The following is an 18,061-nucleotide window of genomic DNA, read 5'->3' as shown; positions in this document are numbered from 1 at the left end:
AGGAGATCCCATCACTTGGCTTTCCTAGGATAGCCTATCCAGGGAGATCCCATCACTTGGCTTTCCTAGGATAGCCTTCCAAGGCTTTATCCAAGGAGATCCCACCACTTGGCTTTCCTAGGATAGCCTATCCAAGGAGATCCCATCACTTGGCTTTCCTAGGATAGCCTTCCAAGGCTTTATCCAGGAGATCCCATCACTTGGCTTTCCTAGGATAGCCTTCCAAGGCTTTATCCAAGGAGATCCCATCACTTGGCTTTCCTCGGATAGCCTATCCAAGGAGATCCCATCACTTGGCTTTCCTAGGATAGCCTTCCAAGGCTTTATCCAAGGAAGATGACTTCGAGACCTCCATTCTTCCTTGAGGAATCCTCAGATGGTCGATTCCCCAGATCTTATCCATGGCCATGAGCAGATTGTCCACGTTCCCTTCCCTGGGAGCTGCATCTGTCTCCATCCTGGAGGTGCCATCACGAATCCCGTGTAATTCAGAGGAAATCTTGCCCTCAAATGATGTTTCTGAGGGATGAAGTCACCGGCTGGGCCCATTTTTCCCGCTCAATCCCTGCAAGGCCCCGTCCCCGCGCGCGCAGCCGTGCCTGGGGCACGGGCAGATCCCCCCGTGCGCTGTAATTAATTTACAGTGGATGTCTCTTTTCTGCCGCGCCTTTGAACTCTTTATTCTTTGTCCATTGTAAAGGGCTTAACGGTTCCTGTTCCTTGATTCTTTCATCGGTGAAATGTTTTGGAAGAGAGGTTGGAGTCCCCCTGTGACCTGCCCTGGGTGGCCCAAGCCTGTAGACCTTGCAAAGACATTACTTTTTTGGCCTGAACACAAACCCCTCAAACCTTTAGCCTGGCTAAATGCTTTGTACAAACAGCCGCATACTGATCTGCTCTATTCTCCCGTGATTTTCTGCTCAAGGGGCTTCTCTGTAGGTTGCTTGCGATGTTTGCCACTTGCCTTGGTAGTGAAGACAGTACAATAAACGAATCCGACAGTACTGAGGCCAACACTGCGCTCGGTTGTTCCGAGAAAATTATCCTGAAATCTGCTTGAAGAGATTAAACCCAAGAAGAACTGGCTGTGTCTCTCCTCTCAAGCTCCGTTCTCGTCTTTGTTTCTCCTTTTTTTTCTCTGAGACTTTGTTCATTCCTCCTTCAGAATGAGCTGGTGGCATTGGTATGTAAAGTGTGACCTGCGATTACAGAAGGTGCAGCTCCTTCTCCAGCAGCCCAGGGGAAGCATTGCATTCATTCCTCCAGCCCGGGGCTGCCGCAGCTTTCTCCGAGCGTCTGGGCCGTATTCCCACTCCCATTTCTTCTGGGATACAAAGAATTTCAGCTCCGACGTCATTTCACTTCTTGGATGTCAATCGTAGAATCCCAGAACGGTAGAATTTGGGTTGGAAAGGACCCTAAAGACCATCTCATTCGAGCCATGGGCAGGGACACCTTGCACTAGAAGGTTCCAGAGCTTTGTTAATTTAGTACTGATTAATCTTTTGATGAGAATTGCTGTTCAATTAAATGTTGGCTCAGTGTGTGACCATCCGAAGTTTTGAAGTGTCTCTCCATAACTGTCCCAGCTTCATCCAGTAGGTTCTTTAGGAATCACAGATTGGCTTGGGATGGAAGGGACCTTAAAAGACCATCTCGTTCCAGCCGTGGGCAGGGACGCCTTTCTCTAGCAGGCTCCAGATCATTGTTAATTCAGTATTTTGATGAAAAATGCGGCTTAAATCAGTGTTGGCTCCATGTGCGACCATCCTAACGAGCAGCGTTGAAGGGCAGTGTCACTCCAGTAGGTTCCTTAGGAATCACAGATTGATTTGGGATGGAAAAGACCTTGAAGACCATCCAGTTCCAACCCCCTCCATGGGCAGGGAACCGTGGGAAGAGACATCGGGCAGAGACAGCTAAAGGTGAGCTGCTAATGAGCAGCCATGTCTTGGGATGAAATCTGTTTTGGGATGAAGTCTGTCTTGGAATAAAATCTGTTTTGGGATGAAGTCTGTCTTGGGATGAAATCTGCCTTGGAATGGAATCTGTCTTGGGTTGCTCACAAGCAGCTGACAGCGGTGATAAATTCACCAGCCTTGTGAGAACATTCACAATCACAGGCATTTTCTCATGAGGATTTGAAGTTCATGCTTTGGGGAAGATCTTAAATTTCCCAACTCTGTGTGTGCTCCTAAATAGATTCTGAACAGCTGCGCGGCCCTTCATCCAAAATAGAAACTCGCTTTCCTTGCAGTCCTTCCAGGGTTTCTTTTCCAGGATTTCTCCAAATGTAATCAGGAACATGAGGTGACCCCATCCTTGGAGGGTAGGATGTCAAGGTTGGGTTCCTCAGTCCAGGGACATCTCCGACCCTGAGCCACTCAGGACTTTCCCCTCTTGAGAAGGTGCTCAAACGCCGTTTCTCACTTGTAAACATTGCAGCTTCTCAGGTATTGTGCTTTTCCAAAGCGGGGTGTTTTAGGATTGATGTGGCATTCGGGATAATTGTTCCAGATGGGACAGTGGGGCGTAGAGGGAATGTGTAAAGATGATTTATCCCTTGCAGATCAGAGTCAGAGAGTTTGGGTTGATCCTCCTTCCCTGCTGGCTCGGGCAAGCTGCAGTCAAATTTTATAGCAAAGCTGCATTAAAATGTCTTTGCAGTTAAGGTTAATTAAAACAGTTTTTGAGGGACACATTTGAAGTCGCTTGGGGCTCTTAGCACATGGAATATTGCAGGATTGGTCAGTGGAATTGGCTGGAAGCTGAGCAGCTCCGATCTCGAGGAATCATGGAATGGTTTGGGTGGGAAGGGACCTTAAAGCCCATCCAGTGCCACCCCTGCCTTGGGAGGGACACCTCCCACTATCCCAGGTGGATCCAAGCCCCAGTGTCCAGCCTCCTTGGGCACTGCCAGGGATCCAGGGGCAGCCCCAGCTGCTCTGGGCGCCCTGAGCCAGGGCCTGCCCACCCTCGCAGGGAAGAGGGAAGAACTTCCTCCTGTTCATCCCTGTCCAGTCCCACCCTGTGCAAAACTCCAAAGGCACGACCATAGATGGTTCTGCTGGCTTTGGTTTGTGCTTTTCCTATCCAAAACCTAAATGTGAACAGTCACGTCCATAATTTCTCTTTGTAGTTTTTTATTACTCCTTTCGAGTCGTAACTTCAGATAAAAGCAGTGCTTTTCCAGCCATGTTTGCTCCTGTCCTGCAGCAGTTGTCACTTGAGTGATCACTGCAAAGATGAGCGATGGTTTCAATCTCAAACCTCTTCTGGCATCTGCGACTATTAAAAAGCAGAGTCTGAGAAGTGTCCCCTGTGCCCCTGGAGGTGCCTGTGTCTGGCTTGAAGGATGTTCTCCATCCCAAGGTTTTAATGGAAGGTGGAGCAAGGGAGCTGATTAATAACCCTGCTTTACTTGCCCGAAATGAGGCGGTTGAGGGACAGGACTGAATCCTGGTGTTTCGTTCATTAATCTCTTCTTGTTAGAGCCAAGGGGCTGCTCTAGGAAAGCTTTGGAAATGGGAATGTGATGATTTATGTTCCTGATTTCGTGGCACTGGCTTGGAAATAGGAAAACTTTTGGAAGGGCAAGGATTCAAGGCGAAGACCATCTGACATGAAATCGCTTTGTCCACTGGTACCTCTGATTAGTCGTGGAGACAAAAGGCAAAATCCTCCTTCCATATTGCCAAGCCATCCCTAATCCTCATCTTTGTGAAGCTTTAGGAGCTGTTGGAGAGTTCCTGTAGGGTAAAATCCGGGATAGTTGGGCGATAATGGGCCGTGTAACTGAAAAATCTGTATTTGGCGTATATTTTCCCTCCTTTCTCCCTTTTTGCCATCACACCTGGCTTCATCCCAAGAAAACATTTCATTCCTCCAGCACCTCCAGTGCGTGCAGGAGCCACACAACTCAACCCCAGGCAGATGCTCCCCCTCGAGCCTTTGGTGGCGTTGAGTTGTGGCCTCACAAACCAGATCCCCTCAGTGCCGAGAGGCTGTGAGGAGAGCGGAGATGAAGCTGTAACTGCAGAGGGTGAAAATGAAGTGAAGTTGGGCAGAACCAACCTCAAAAGACGCCCTCGGATGCATGCAGGCGTCGGCTTCATGAGTGTTCCCAAGGAAAAGCTGCTAAATGCCATGGAGGAACCAAGGTCCCCTAACATGGCTCCATTCAAGCCCCCTCAGCGGTTTTAGATTTGGTTTAAAGAATGGATTAGGAGAAAAATGAACGACCAAAGTATGAAATTTTGGCCAGATTAGCCTGGAAGGAGATAAATGTGGCCTTGGAAATATTCTCTTCGCTTTAGAAGCCAACGTTATTCAGTTGTCAGATGTCTTCATCCACCAGAAATAAAAATGCCACCCAACGGCCGCGGTTCTCCGCGTTTGGGCTGACCAAGAGGCGCCATCACCAGATCATGCAAATAATCTGCTGCCTGATAATTAATGATGCGGCCGGGCATATTTTTTTGATGAATGCTCATGGAGCCTGGTGACAGGCGTGAAATTAGAAAATTCCTTCAGCGCCCTAAAATATAAATAGCTTTCGGAACTGAAAAGAGTTTCACAGCTGAAGATTTTATTGTGTTGAGAGGAAAAACTTTTCCACCCCCATCCCCCCCTTTCTTCTGGGCGAGTTGTTTGTCCGTTCACAAAACAAATACTCTGAAGCCCAGTGCGGCTCATGGGAATAAATTTCAGGTCGAATTAGTACAGTTTCCTTGCTGTCAGGACGGTGGAATTAATGGTGTTTTGATGACACGAATTTTGAAGGGCGAACAAAGACGCTGAAGGGAGGGAGACATGACTCCTTAGAAGCACGGTCCTCCTCTCCCCCAGCCTCTCTTGTCTTCCCTGTCATCCGTCTGCCAATCTCCCTGTCCATGGTTAGTTAAAGGCGCTTTTTATCCTCTTTTCTTTCCCACAGAGTTTGCCAGATCCGGCCCAGTGCCTGGGTTCCAAGGGGACACGCTGCAGTTGGCCTTCATCGACTTGAGACAAGTAAGTCTTTGTGTTTTTGTTTTTTGTTTTGCTTTTAAGATGTGTGACTGAAGACCATCAGGTCTTAAGGGAAGGGAGAGGAGGGGAAACGGCGTCAGTGATTTACGCCAGAGACCTATATTTCCCCCCTCCTCCTCCTCTCGTCCCTCGAAGCCACCTCCTTGCTGAGCGCTCCTGGAGATGGTGGAGGTGAAAAGGGCTGGTGGAAGGGGGCGAGGAAGAAAGCCAGGCCTGACCCTGGCCAACGGGGCCATTGTGCTGCCCTTGGCTTCTGCGGCCACGGCGCGGAGGGACCGCGGCGACTCCGCGGCCGACGCCGAGCAGGTGCTGGGAACAGAGAGGGCAGTGATGCAGAGCCCGCCCGCCTCGGGGACCTTTGTTCCCAGAGAATGCCCACGGAGGCGTTTGCGAGGGCGGAGGAATTTGCATTCCCCTGTGCCCGTGCCCGTTTGTGTCCCTCTCTGTGTCCCTCTCTGTGTCCCTCTCTGTGTCCCTCTGCGGCTCAGCCACCCCCCCGCCCCAGTCCCCTCTTCCACAGATGCTCCCTGGCCAGCAATGACAAAGTGGCTCTTGGGGAAGATGGTTGGGGAAGGCTCCACCCATCGGTGGCCACCTCTGGAGGGGGCCCCGTTGGAGCCAAGTTGACCATAGCAGGTACTGAGGCCTTTGTGGGGCTTGGCAGCCAATTTTGGGAAAAGGGCCATTCTGGGGAGTCATTTGTTTGGGGAGAAATGGGCATTATTGATACACTAGGCCGGGGGGAAAAGTGAGGTGGTCCTGTCATCTCTTGGCACTGAAGATGGATGGGTTGGAGAGAAAGTCTGAATGAAGTAAGACTCAATGACTGATGCTTCTCTCCTATTAAAACAATCTTTTTTTGTCTGTTAAACCCCCCTGGCTTTGTCCCTGCTGCCATCATGATGCAGTGCCTCTTGTTCGCGGGGTTGACGTCGTTTGCATTCTGAAAACTTTCGGGTGCCGAGGGTATTTCTTAAATCTGCATAATCCCTTGTATCGATGATCTTACCCTGCCTCTGATTCGTGCTGGAGCTGCTTTCAACCCGCCAGGGTTTGAGACCTCCTCAGAATCCAATTGATGTGCAGGGAGCCATCTGTCATCCCATGACACTTCTGTTAACTTTAATAACATCAGGACGCCGCTTTTCGGGCCCGGGCCTGCCAGGAACTGCCAAATTTGTTTGCAGAATGGTCCCAACAGCTCCATGGGAGAGGTGTGTGTTATCACCAGGCTGTGTTGACACTTTTATCTTCATTAGCTCCTTGGCACTTTATTGACTGCGGCGCTCAACGCGCTCGCGGCCTCCTGGGTGTAAGGAAATGTGGAAGCTTTGGGCCTTTTCCAAGCACCAGGCCATGAATGCAGGGATTTTGGAAGGGGAAGCTGGGGCTCTTGGAAGAATGAAATGCCTGCAAACGGCTCGGTGGGGTCGAGCCAGTGAAACGTTTGTGCGGTTCCTAAGTGCAGCCAAAGGGACCCAGCTCGGGTGAGGAGGATGCGGAGCAGGAGCCTCTCCAGTCCTCCTCCCCTGCCCGATGGGAGTCTTTGGGCACGGAGGTTTCCTCTTTGTTTTGGGAGGTGCTCCCAAGTTTTGTTCTTGCATTTAAAAACAGCAGCACCTCTGAATCTCAAGGCCAAGGATTGGAGCAGCCTGGGGCAGTGGGAGGTGTCCCTGCCCATGGCAGGGGTGGCACTGGATGGGCTTTAAGGTCCCTTCCACCCCAAACCATTCCAGGACTCTGTGAACGTGCAAGGAGAAAGAGGAGATACAAGTTTCAGGGGAGGATGGGAAGTCCTGGATCTCCTGGATAATGGATGGTTATTGATGAGGGGAAAAGGGAGGTGTTGTACAGATAATGGACAACATCTCCTTGCTCCAAGCAGAGAAGAATCAACCTCTCCTTGACATACTGAGTTTATCAATAGTGTGCAAAGATGAGGCAGTTCCTGCTCCCTGGCCCTGTCAGTGACCTGATCCGGTGCCACGTTGGAATGTGTCACCAAACTCCATCCAGGCAAGGCTCTGGTGGCTGCTCTGTGGCCACCAGACCTCCAACACTCCCAGCACTTCTTGTTGGACTGCAGCTCCAGCTGGGAGCAGGGATAGGTGGGAAAGTCATGGATGAAGGTACAGCAAGGAGAGGTCTTTGATTTGTTCTTCGTCTTGTCTTGAAAAGTTTCTTTTTGGACGTTGTATTCTTTCTCTTTTAAGCCATGAAATTAAACCGAAGCAGGGGAGATTGGAGGAAGAAATTCCTCTCAGGGAGGGTGGGGAGGGGCTGGGTTGGAATTGCCAGAGCAGCTGGGGCTGCCCCTGGATCCCTGGCAGTGCCCAAGGCCAGGCTGGACACTGGGGCTTGGATCCAGCTGGGACAGTGGGAGGTGTCCCTGCCCATGGCAGGGGTGGCGCTGGATGAGTTTTAATGTTCCATCCAACCCAAACCATTCCATGAAATTCCATGAATGGCACCACAACATTGATTTAAATGGGATGACCTGGCTTGGGAATGGAGGGAGGAAAAATGACTGGGCAAAAATTGGCCAAAGTAGGGAAATTGAAGAGATTTCCCTCTCTTCCCAACGTATTTCAGTAGGAGCTGTTACAAGACAGTTGTAAATCCGAGAGCATTCTCAAAGTAATGGGGGATGATTAAGGGAATGAGCAAAATTGATGAAATATGAAGTGATAGGAAAATGTGGTGACTTGGTTTGTGCCTTGGTACAGATCCCAGTAGTGGGAAATAAGCCTTAAAAAGCTGTCATTGTTTAAAGGCATCAGTTTGTCCTTGTTCAGAGCAGCAGACTCAAGTTTAGTACATCCAAATCCTGATTTTCCCCTTGTGCCCAAGGAAATCAGGAGCAATTCCATCCCTCTCTGGAAAAGAGGAAGAGTCAAGCGCAGAGAATCAAAATCACTATTTTGAGCAGACAGTAAATGTAAAATGGGGCTTGATTTCCTATTCTGGGACAATTCTAAATCCATAAATACCCTTAATGAAGCCACGAAGGAAACCAAGTCCCATCTCAAGTCCTTCTGTAGGAGTGAGGCTCAAGTATTTAAGGTTTTACAAGGAAGGAATATTTGCTTTCCCCCCTTCCTGTTTAAGCTTTGCTGTTGCCCACTCAGTGCTGTATTCTAGGAATCTGAAATAAATTTAGCCCCCTAAATAACCTTGCTGAAATTTGAGATAATCAGCTCTTCCCCAAATACCCCTGAGTGTCCAAATGCCACTGCAGATCTCCAGGTGCTCTCAGGTCATTCCCAAGCCTGCACATGGAGTCATTCCCTGTTCTCCCCGCAGCTCCTGGGCAGCTGGAGGCGTTTCAGGGTTTGGTTTCCATGGGTTTCTTGTGAGGAAGGTGCTGGAAGAGGAGGGCTTTGTGCTGGTCTGCGAGGTCCCTGCAATCCCCGGCCACGCCGATCTCTCCTAGAAGCCAGATCAGCGCTCGTGGCCGCCTTCCAAGGAAAATCTGTCTCCAGCACTCGAGGAATTTCACTCTGGGCTCTGGGGAGGGAACGTACTCGGTGATTAGAGCTCCCTCCTCTCAGCCGCTCTGTCTGTCCAGGGAGTTGTAAATCCTGAGTGCGGAATTTCCTCCGCAAGTTCCAGCTTCAGCTCTGAGGGACGTTTGGACAGGGGCAGGTGGGAAGCCCCCGGACTGAGGCACCTGGATGTCCAAGGGATGAGGACAGGGAGGTTCTGCTCGTCTCCCCCAGCAGTTTTCTGCTTTGCTTCGTGCAAACTTGGTGGGTTTGAATTTGAGCATCAGCTCCTCAAATCAGTGAGGTTAAGACAGGCAAGGTCAGGGTTAGGTGGGATGTTGGGAAGGAATTGCTGGCTGGGAAGGTGGGGAGGGGCTGGGCTGGAATTGCCAGAGCAGCTGGGGCTGCCCCTGGATCCCTGGGAATGCCCAAGGCCAGGCTGGACACTGGGGCTTGGAGCAGCCTGGGACAGTGGGAGGTATCCCTGCCATGGCAGGGGTGGGATGGGATGATTTTGAGGTTCCTTCCCAAGCCAACCATTCCATGACTCTGTGCCACTGCTTGTCCCATAGGAAATGCTTTGTGTGTATTTTTCCCGTGTTGGAATCCAGCTGTGGTTATTGTGGGATCCTGCTGGACCCCGGCCAGCTGGGAGTGGGAAGTCTCCCTCTGATGCATTCATTTTTCTCTTATTACCCCTGATAGAGACACTTAATAAAAGAATGATCCCCTTGGGAACACGATTCCCTTCCATCCCCGCTCCGCGATAGAATCCCAAAATCACGGAACGGTTTTGGTGGGAGGGACCTTACAGCCCATCCAGCCCCACCCCATCCATGGGCAGGGACACCTTTACTCCCCCAGGCCGCTCCAAGCCCCATCCAGCCTGGCCTTGGACACTTCCAGGGATCCGGGGGCATCCACGACCTCACACAGGTTTCCTCTCTCCCTGCGCTGTGCAGTCACCAAATGTTCCCTTTGTTTTCAGTCCTGCACCTTTTTGTCTCCAAACAAGAACCAAGACAGAGGAGCAGAGCTGCAGTGTGAGCTCATCCCTGAGCCTCACATTCCAGAAGCCTGGATTCCTGGGCTCCGTGCCTGGCTTTAAGGGAGCCACCTGCTCCCTTGGAGGGAGCAGCGAGTGTGAGGTGACTCCGGGAGCTCCGGTTGTGCTGGAATGGGGAGCACCCCCTGCTTCTTATCGAACACCAGCTGATCAATCAGGTGTTTGAAACCCCCTCCGACTTGGTTGTTGGCTGCTCTAAAGGTACTGGGAGGCCTGGAATTGTGTCCTTGGGTCAGGCACTGGGACAGCTCCCCAGGGAATGGGCACGTTCCCAAGGCTGCCGGAGCTCCAGGAGCACTGGGGCAGCGCTCCCAGGGATGAGCAGGGTGGGGCTGTGGGGATGTCCTGGGCAGGGGAGGAGTTGGACTCTATCCTTGTGGATCTCTTTCCACTCGGGACATTCCATGAGATACGTCCCTGTCTCCTGCTGCTTCCGTGTGCTCCAGGGCTTCCATCCCCAGCTGGTGGCTGAGGGAACGCCCTTGGAAATTGGGGTGAAGGTCCATCCTCTTGACGTGACACTGGTGGCTCTGGCCACCTCTCAGCTCTGTCACCTGAGGCATTTTGGTGGTGGGAAGGTCGAGCCAGTCCCTCCAGTCACTCCAGGGCAGCATCCCAGAGGGCCTGAGGGTTCATTCCCACCGGGCAGGGAGCTCCAGGTTGTTTTTTTAACTTGTTTTTGTATTTTATGGTTAAATGTGGTTTCCCAGCCATAAAAACTCAGGAGGTGTTTGGGGAGCAGAGCAAAACCAAGACTTTGGGTGAACCCAGAGCCATCCTGAGCCTCTGCTCAGCAAACTGGTTTGGCTGATTCTCTGCAGCTTGTTTGGCTGGAAGATACAGCAGCAGCTGAGCACCTCGCTCAGGGATGATCAATGAACCCAACTCCCGCCGAGGTGTCTCCTCTCGCATGTCCCTGCTTGTGTCTCCAGGGTTTCTGCTGGGAGAGCAGCTCCTGCAGCTTTGTTGCCGTGTTAGTCACTGGGTGCAGGAGGGCAGAGATGAAAAGGTGACTCACGAGGGGTTTTCAGCTCATTTCAGTCGCTGTTTTTCATCTCCAAATTGTTCCGTTGGCTCCATCCCCCTCCCCCACTGCCCTGCCCGGCCTCGGCCTCGGAGCTCGGCTGGTTCTTGGAATTCCCTTGCTCTGCTCCAGCCAAAGAGAGATCTGAGCTGCTGGGGTTTGTCCAGAGCACCTGTGGCTGCCCCTGGATCCCTGGAAATGTCCCAGGCCAGGCTGGACAGGGCTTGGAGCAGCCTGGGATGGTGCAAGGTGTCCCTGTCCATCCAAGAGGGTTGGAACGGGCTGATCTCCATGGTCCACAACCCAACCCATTCCATGACTCCATGATTTGGAGAAGCCAGGTTGTACTTTTGGGTTTCTGCTCACCTTCCGTGTTTAGGGCCCTTTGCAAGGGACAACATTTACATTTTGCATCTCTCTTGTTTTATAGTCAGCACAGAATCACCCAGGCTGGGAAACACCATCAGCTCCAACCAGAAACCTCTCCCGTTCTCCCCGTTTTCCTGCATCCCTTTACTCCCATGGATCCTCTCCTTGCTTAACAACACTTTAATTATTTAACCATTTTCTCTGTGGCCTCTGCCACGGTCTCCTGTCCAGCCCAGTGATCCAAACCCCTTTTCCAGCTCTGGATCCCGCGGCTCCCAAATGCAGCAAGGGAGATGCTGAATTCCAGAATTCCCTGCATCTTTCCTGGCAAACCCCTTGAGCACTCAGGAAGCAGAGGTGTGAAGACACAGGTTCCAGTGTCAGCCCTAATTCCTCATTTCCCAGCAGCGAGAGCTTGGAGCTGGTTGGATCATCCCCCTTAAATCCAGGATTTTGCTGTTAAGATCCTGTCTCCAGGCTCTTAATTGCTTTCGTGGCTCCTCCCCAAGTTCCTTCCACTGATTGGTATCTCCTGGATCATTTATCCAGCGTTATTAATCACCTTCGTTAAGGTGGTGCCCACAGGCCATCGAAAAGTGCCCATTTTGCTGCTTCTTGTGCGGACACGAAGCCCTGAAGAGTCTGACAAGATAATGGAGGGCAGCAAGGGCAGATGTCTGACTTCCAGCTGAGCTAATTACTGCTAATTAAAGGATATTTTGTTTCCTAACACCCCTGAGTGTGATGGAGGCTTCTCCAGGCACCCATAACCACATCAGCTTCCCAGAAGTTGTTGTTATTATTAATATTAATATTATCACCTTCATCCTCTGTCCCACCTCTCTGCTTCCAGAAACCCAAATTCTCCTGGTTTTCCTGAATGCCTGGGGAAGCCAAAGCAAAGCTGCAGTTCATTCCTGGTGGGCCTCAGGGGTGGCCGAGTGTCCTCTCCATCGGCAGGGGAGAGACAATCTTTTCGTTCGCACAAAAGGAGTCCTGTACACTGGATTTCTCCTTTCAGAAATGCCTGGATTCGCCTTCTAAATCCATAACTGGAATTAATTTACCTTTGAAAATATCTGAAGTTACGGATTTGTTGAGTTAAAGGGCCGGACAATCCTTTCCAGGAAGAAATCTTCCCTAACACCCAACCTGAACCTCCCCTGGCACAACTCGAGGCTGTTTCCTCTTTTCCTGTTGCTTTTTACTTGGGAGAAGGGGCCATTCCCCATTAGTCCAAGTACCGAGGCGTCTCCATCTGTCCCTCTCCCACCCCATGGCTCCCTAAAAAACTTGGAAGAGGTGGAGAAACAGAAAGATAAGCTGGAGGAAAACCAAAATTATCAATCCAAAAGCTGCAGATGTTCAATGAGGGGCCCTTTCTTGGCTTTGTTTCCTGCTCCCAGTATCCCCTGATCCTTGTGCCTTGGTGTTCATGTGTGACCCCCCGATAGTGACATCAGAGCGAGGCGTTTTCCCTGGAAAACCAGCTGGATCTGGGTCAAAATCTGTCCCAGGGCAGTTGGGAGACGTCTAAGAAGCAGCAAGAGATGGTTTAGGAGATCTTTTGGGACCTCCTGAAGTTCAGGCTGAGCTCCAACCCACGGCCCTGCTCTCCCAGGCGTTGACACCTCTGGCGCTGCTCACCTGTTGTACCGAGAGCGCCGAAAACCAGCACGAGTCCTGTTTCAGGATAAGTGGCCAAAAAGGCTGTATTTAATTCCATAAATCAGCTTAGATGGCCAGAAAGGCTGTATTTAATTCCATAAATCAGCTTAGATGGCCAAAAAGGCTGTATTTAATTCCATAAATCAGCTTAAATGGCCTCGTTCACAAGGGTGCCGTGACCCCGTTGGCCGCTTGGCCATCCACCCTCTAGAACGATCGGTGCAGGTTCCACAACGCCCGTTCAACATATTTTCTCCACTTGTTGGAACCCAAAGTGCAGGGAGTGTTTCTCTGCCTGTTCTGGAAGACCCATCCCCCCTGGAAAACACTGTTTTTAACCTTCATCCACGGAGAAAGCTGCCAAGGCTCTGGGATGAATTAGAATCTACGGTTAGGTGGTGGTATAATACACAGTTCGTTATGGGGTGAAAAACTGAAGAGTTTTTAGGTTTATTAGTACGGTAAGTGGATGAAGGCAAGGTGGAGGATCCCTGTGGTTTGTCAGGTCTCCTTTCTTTCACCTGCTCCGTTTTCTGCCGTGTTGGTAGCACAGAACGATCGGTGAGGAAATGCTGCAGCACAATGGAATGTGAATGGATAGTTCCGTAGGCACTGGTAGAAAAGTCAAAATAATGTACCTACTTAGCAACTATGGGGTAATTTACCTTTAAAAGGCCTTGAGTTTTCCTGCAGTTGCCTTTTGGTATCTGCTCTGCTTCACGCTGTGTTGCCGGCGTGTAAATTACTGATAAGATACAATAAACAGAAAATCCAAAAGTCCCGTTCATCCCTTACTCCTGGCAAGGACTTTGTCCCCCATCCGGGGAGGACAAGTGGGAGTCAAAAACCCGCACATCCAATGTACCAAAACAAGCCTGGAAAACAAACCCCAGGTGCAGAGATAGAGAATTTGTTTACAGAACCCTCTTCACTGTTTCTCAGCTAAAGCCTGAGAAAGGAAAAACTCCACAAGATGCTGTAGCAGCTGGAAATTCCTCTGCTCCTTCCTAGCTTGTTAGTGTCCACACTCACCCTTCCCAGAACTGCCATGGGGAGCGCTGCTCCACGTTGGACACCCAGCAGAGATGATCTGTGCATCCATTTTTCCTCCCTTCCTGTGGATCCACGTGCTCAGCCGTGGGCTGCTGGGCAGACCCTGCCCGGGCAGCCGGCAGGGATCCCTCGGGCTGCGGCCAGCCCGGCGCTCCAGGAAGGGCATTCCAGAGGCTTGGCCAAACCACTCTGTTTCTTCCTTGTCAGGCTCAGGGCACGTTTGTTTTTTTTTTTTTTCCAGTGCCCAAAGCCCAACAGTGTTGGAGAAGGGCACATGGAGTGGTTTATTTATTTTAAAATCAGTGTTAACTGCCTGACTCACAAAGGAAGGATCCTCCAAAGTTTGGGCTGGAAATCCAAGCTGCCTCTTGCTGTGCTCTGCGGAAAAGGGATGGGAAGAGGGCAGGAAACACAGAAGCAGGAGCTCGCAGCAGATTTAGAGCCTTAACTCTGGTCTTTCCTGCCCTGGTGGGTTTAAACTGGTCTTAGTGTTGCTTTAAACCCAGCCTTTTGTGGTTCAGTCCCATTAAAATCACACGGATCCCTCTGCCCTTCGGCTGCTCGGGCTCCAAGGCCATCACTCTCCATCCAGGAGGGGATGCAGTGGCATGGGGAGGACTTCAAAGTGCCTGGGTGCTCCCCAGAGGCTCCAAACAAAAAAAAAAGCCCGGAGTGCCAACATGTCCTGTTAGCACTTGTGGGAGGCGGGGAGCGCTGCCGGGGCTTCTGGGCACTGGGGATTGTGGAGCGTGTCGACACTTGGCCCCGTGGAACAATAAAAGCAAACAATCAAATCCTCTTCCACTGGGAGCCTTTCAGACAAAGGGAAAAAAGGGAGGAAATGAGGAGTTGGAGAGCGAGGAGTGGAGTTCGGTGCCTCGTGGTTGGGTGCTGGATTCCTCGGGATGCCGCGCGGGCAGGGCACGGAGCGGGGATGGACGCTGGCAGCGGGACGTGGGGAGGTGGGAGATGCCTTTCCCGCATGAATCATGGAATCATGGAATGGCTTGGGCTGGAAGGGACCCCAAAGATCCTCTCATTCCAACCCCTGGCCATGGGCAGGGGCACCTGGCACTATCCCAGGGTGCTCCAGCCTGGCCTTGGACACTTCCAGGGATGGGGAGTGACTCCAGCCTGGTCTGGTGGAATTTTATGGTCAAACAAGGTGCCACTCCCGGGGACTCCATGGAGAACCTCATCCCAAGGGGACCTTACCCTGGGCCAGGAACGTGTTTCCATCAGGTTTTATTCCTACAAGACTCACCTGGAGCCTCTGGCTCCTCCTGAGCACCCTCTGGCTGCCCCTGGTCCATCCTCCCTGGAGCAGGAGCGGGGCTGTGCTATGGGAGCCAGGATCTCCTTCCCGAGATTCCTTCCCTGTAATTGCAGCCACTCATCCGACCGGGAAAACGGACACCACCGGAGCTGCAGGGCCCACATTCCCCTTTATCCTGCGGGTGGGGCTGGGATTGATGGGAACAGAGAGGGCCAGAGGTGGGTGCCCTTCACCTCCACAGCCCCGGCTGGGAAACCAAACCCACCCCGGTGATTCGGGAGCTGCCGCTCCTGGGGGCTGAGGAGGAGCTGTCCATAAAGGAGCTTTTATGGAGCTGCCTTTCATGACATCCAACCTTCCCCTGGTGCCATGTGGGGTTTCCCCCCGGGAGCTCCTGTTGCTGCCTTGGCAGGGAAGCGTTGCCGGGTTTCCCTGGAATGGGATCCCGCAGCCGGATCGTGGTGGGTGGTCGGGGAAGTTGTGCAGAGCTCCATTGCCTTTGAAGCCGTAGGGAAACTTTATCCCAGTGCATCCCTGTAATTCTTCTCCTTGGGACCTCCCAAGGGCAGCTGGATCATTTCGGAGCAGGGAAACTTTAGCTCCTGGAAAACCTTGGGAGTCATCTTCCTGGGATAACACCACGGGATGAGGGACAGGACCACTGCGGCTCTTCCCCATCAAGGTGACTTTGATTGCAAGGCCTTGGGCACGCATGTCCCTCAGGAATGAGGCATTAATTCTCTCCCAGACACACAATCCCAGAGCAATCTGTTCTCGGAGTCTCCCATTGATTTTTCTTCCCGTTGGATTTAAGGAGTACAAGTATTGAGTGGCGCTCGTGGAGCGCTGGACACGTGGATTAGGAGGGTAATCAATGCGATAAGGCCGGTGAGGAAAGGCAGGGACTGATGGGGGCGAGGCAGAGGAGAGGGAGCTCGACCTCTTCGTGCCTCAAGGGGTGGAGAGGAACCGCAGGAATGACGATGTGGAGCTGTGGAAGAATCCATCAGAGAGCAGATCTCTTGGAATACGTTAAGAATTGGGATTGAGATGATTTTAATGTGGTATTGCAGCCCAGAATTCCGGGGTCGCTCGAGGTGAACGTGCTGCACGTCCCACCCAGCAGCGCCGGCCCTTCCCAGCTGTCATTTTATTGATGGGTTGACAGCAAGGTGGCACTGTATAGCCAGGAACATCGCACCAGGATCGATTCCAGCTTCCCCGTTGGATTGACGGAATCAGAGGATGGTTTTTCAATTAATTAGCTCCCCGCCATCCCAGGATAAAAATGGTCATTTCCATTCCTGGAGGTTCTGCCGATCCCAGGGCGCGTGGGTTTGGTTTAGCTGCTGTTAAATGTATAAATGGGTTATTTTTAGGCTGGGTCTGCTGGGAGAGTTTCGAGGTTGATCTGGTGAGAGTGGGAAGTTTTGTGCTCTGGCTCGAAATCGCTGTCTCAGTGTTTAAGCGCAGATTTCCTATACAATTCCGATCGGAGGAAGGGTTGTCGAGCGCTGAAACAGAACTTCCCAGGGCGCTGGTGGCGTCCCCATGCCTGGAGGGATTTCAAAGCCCTGTGGATGTGGCACTTGGGGACATGGGCAGTGGTGGCCTGGGCAGTGCTGGGGAAGAGTTGGACTCGATCTTGGAGGGCTTTTCCAGCCCAGATGATCCTGTGGTTGTCCAGGTGTGTCAGTGTTGCTGTCGGAGAAGCCCGGAGGTGTCCCAGCTGTCCACAAAGGATAAGTAGATGGGACGCAGGCTTTCAAGGGATTTGTGTCCCGCTGGAGCAGCAGCTGGTGGAGGATTTTAGGTGCCTGAAATGGTGCCAGCCCCTTCACCGGAGGAGCCGAGCTGCTCGGCGTGACTGACGACTGGGTAATCGGATGTGTGTCGGCAGCTGTCCTAGGGACCGAGCGGAGCTGCGAGGTCCCAGCTCTGCTCCCAGGGGAAGGATGGGGGCTGAGGTGGGGTTTGTTCCAGTCCTGGGCTGGGCATGTTCCAGCTGCGCTCAACCAGCTTCACTTCCCAGCTTTAAATGCGCTCCTGCCGTTTCAGGGAGGCAGGATTTGGGAATATGGTCTCCAAAAGGCCGTTCCTGAGGGGTGGAGGGGGAACAGCCAGGTGGGGGCTGGGATCTGCTCCCTGTGGGACAGGACAGGAGGAAACGGCCTCAGGCTGGGCCAGGGGAGATTCAGGTTGGATATTGGGGAGAATTTCTTAATGGAAAGGGTGGAGTCCCCATCCCTGGAGGGATTGCAAAGCCGTGTGGGTGTGGCACTGGGGACATGGGCAGTGCTGGCCCTGGCAGTGCTGGGTGTCAGTGATCTGAGAGGACTTTTCCAGCCTCAGTAATTCCATGATTCTGTGGTTCTTCACACCCAAAACGAGCCAGCCAGGAATATCCTGGACTGACTTTCTGTCCTTCGGATTGACTTTGTGTCCTGCCCTGTGATAAACCCAACACCTCATCCTGGAAATGGAACAAATTCACCAAAGCATCACGGATTTAACAAGATCAGAAGTCCCGAGTGCAGTTTGGACTAAATATTGGCACAAGCACCCTCATTATTCCCTGATTTTCTACCTATCCTGAACAACTCCGTGTGGCCTCCAAGGTGGGATCAGGGAGTGCCAAGAGGGCTCCGTGTGCTGGATGCACAGGGAGGAAGAGAGCAATTATCCTAATGGGCTTTAATTGCAGAATCACGGGATCATTTCGGTTGGAAAAGACCTCTGGGATCAGGGTTCCAGCCGTTGCTCGATGAGGATGGAGGTGGTCAGGCCACCAGAGCAGGGAGGTGGCGTTTGCTGCTGTGGGGTTTGCTGGGGATTGGGGTGGACGTGGAGCCAGCCCAGCACACACCGACCCGGAGCTCAGAGCAGGTGTGGGACTGAGGGAGGACACGCTGAACCAAGGGGTTCCTTCGGGACCAGGAGGACTTCCAGGAGTCCAAGACTGTCCAGGCAACGCAGAGGGAGAGAGGATCAGTCCACCAGTGGGAAGGGGCTGGAGCCCCAGGAGCGGCTGAGGGCAGGGATGGGTGGGATGTTGGGAAGGAATTGCTGGCTGGGAGGGTGGGGAGGGGCTG

The 18,061-nt window shown here is 52.2% G+C and overlaps 1 protein-coding gene across 1 annotated transcript in view; it reads left to right on the top strand.

Annotated features, from left to right (window-relative positions):
• The window catches only part of EXOC6B (exocyst complex component 6B), a 252,425-nt gene that overhangs the window by 184,130 nt on the left and 50,234 nt on the right, over nt 1-18,061 (top strand). The window contains exons 12-13 of the mRNA XM_042021952.1: nt 4,937-5,010; nt 5,517-5,664. Coding sequence (XP_041877886.1) covers nt 4,937-5,010; nt 5,517-5,664 — 222 coding nt within the window. The remainder of the gene's footprint in view (nt 1-4,936; nt 5,011-5,516; nt 5,665-18,061) is intronic.

This window comes from Corvus kubaryi, unplaced genomic scaffold, assembly GCF_017639235.1.
Source record: "Corvus kubaryi isolate FWS band 111438036 unplaced genomic scaffold, C.kubaryi_AGA036_p1.0 37182, whole genome shotgun sequence".
NCBI lineage: Eukaryota > Metazoa > Chordata > Aves > Passeriformes > Corvidae > Corvus > Corvus kubaryi.
The sequence above is the reverse complement of the archived record's forward strand: the minus strand, read 5'-3'. Positions and strand labels throughout refer to the sequence as shown.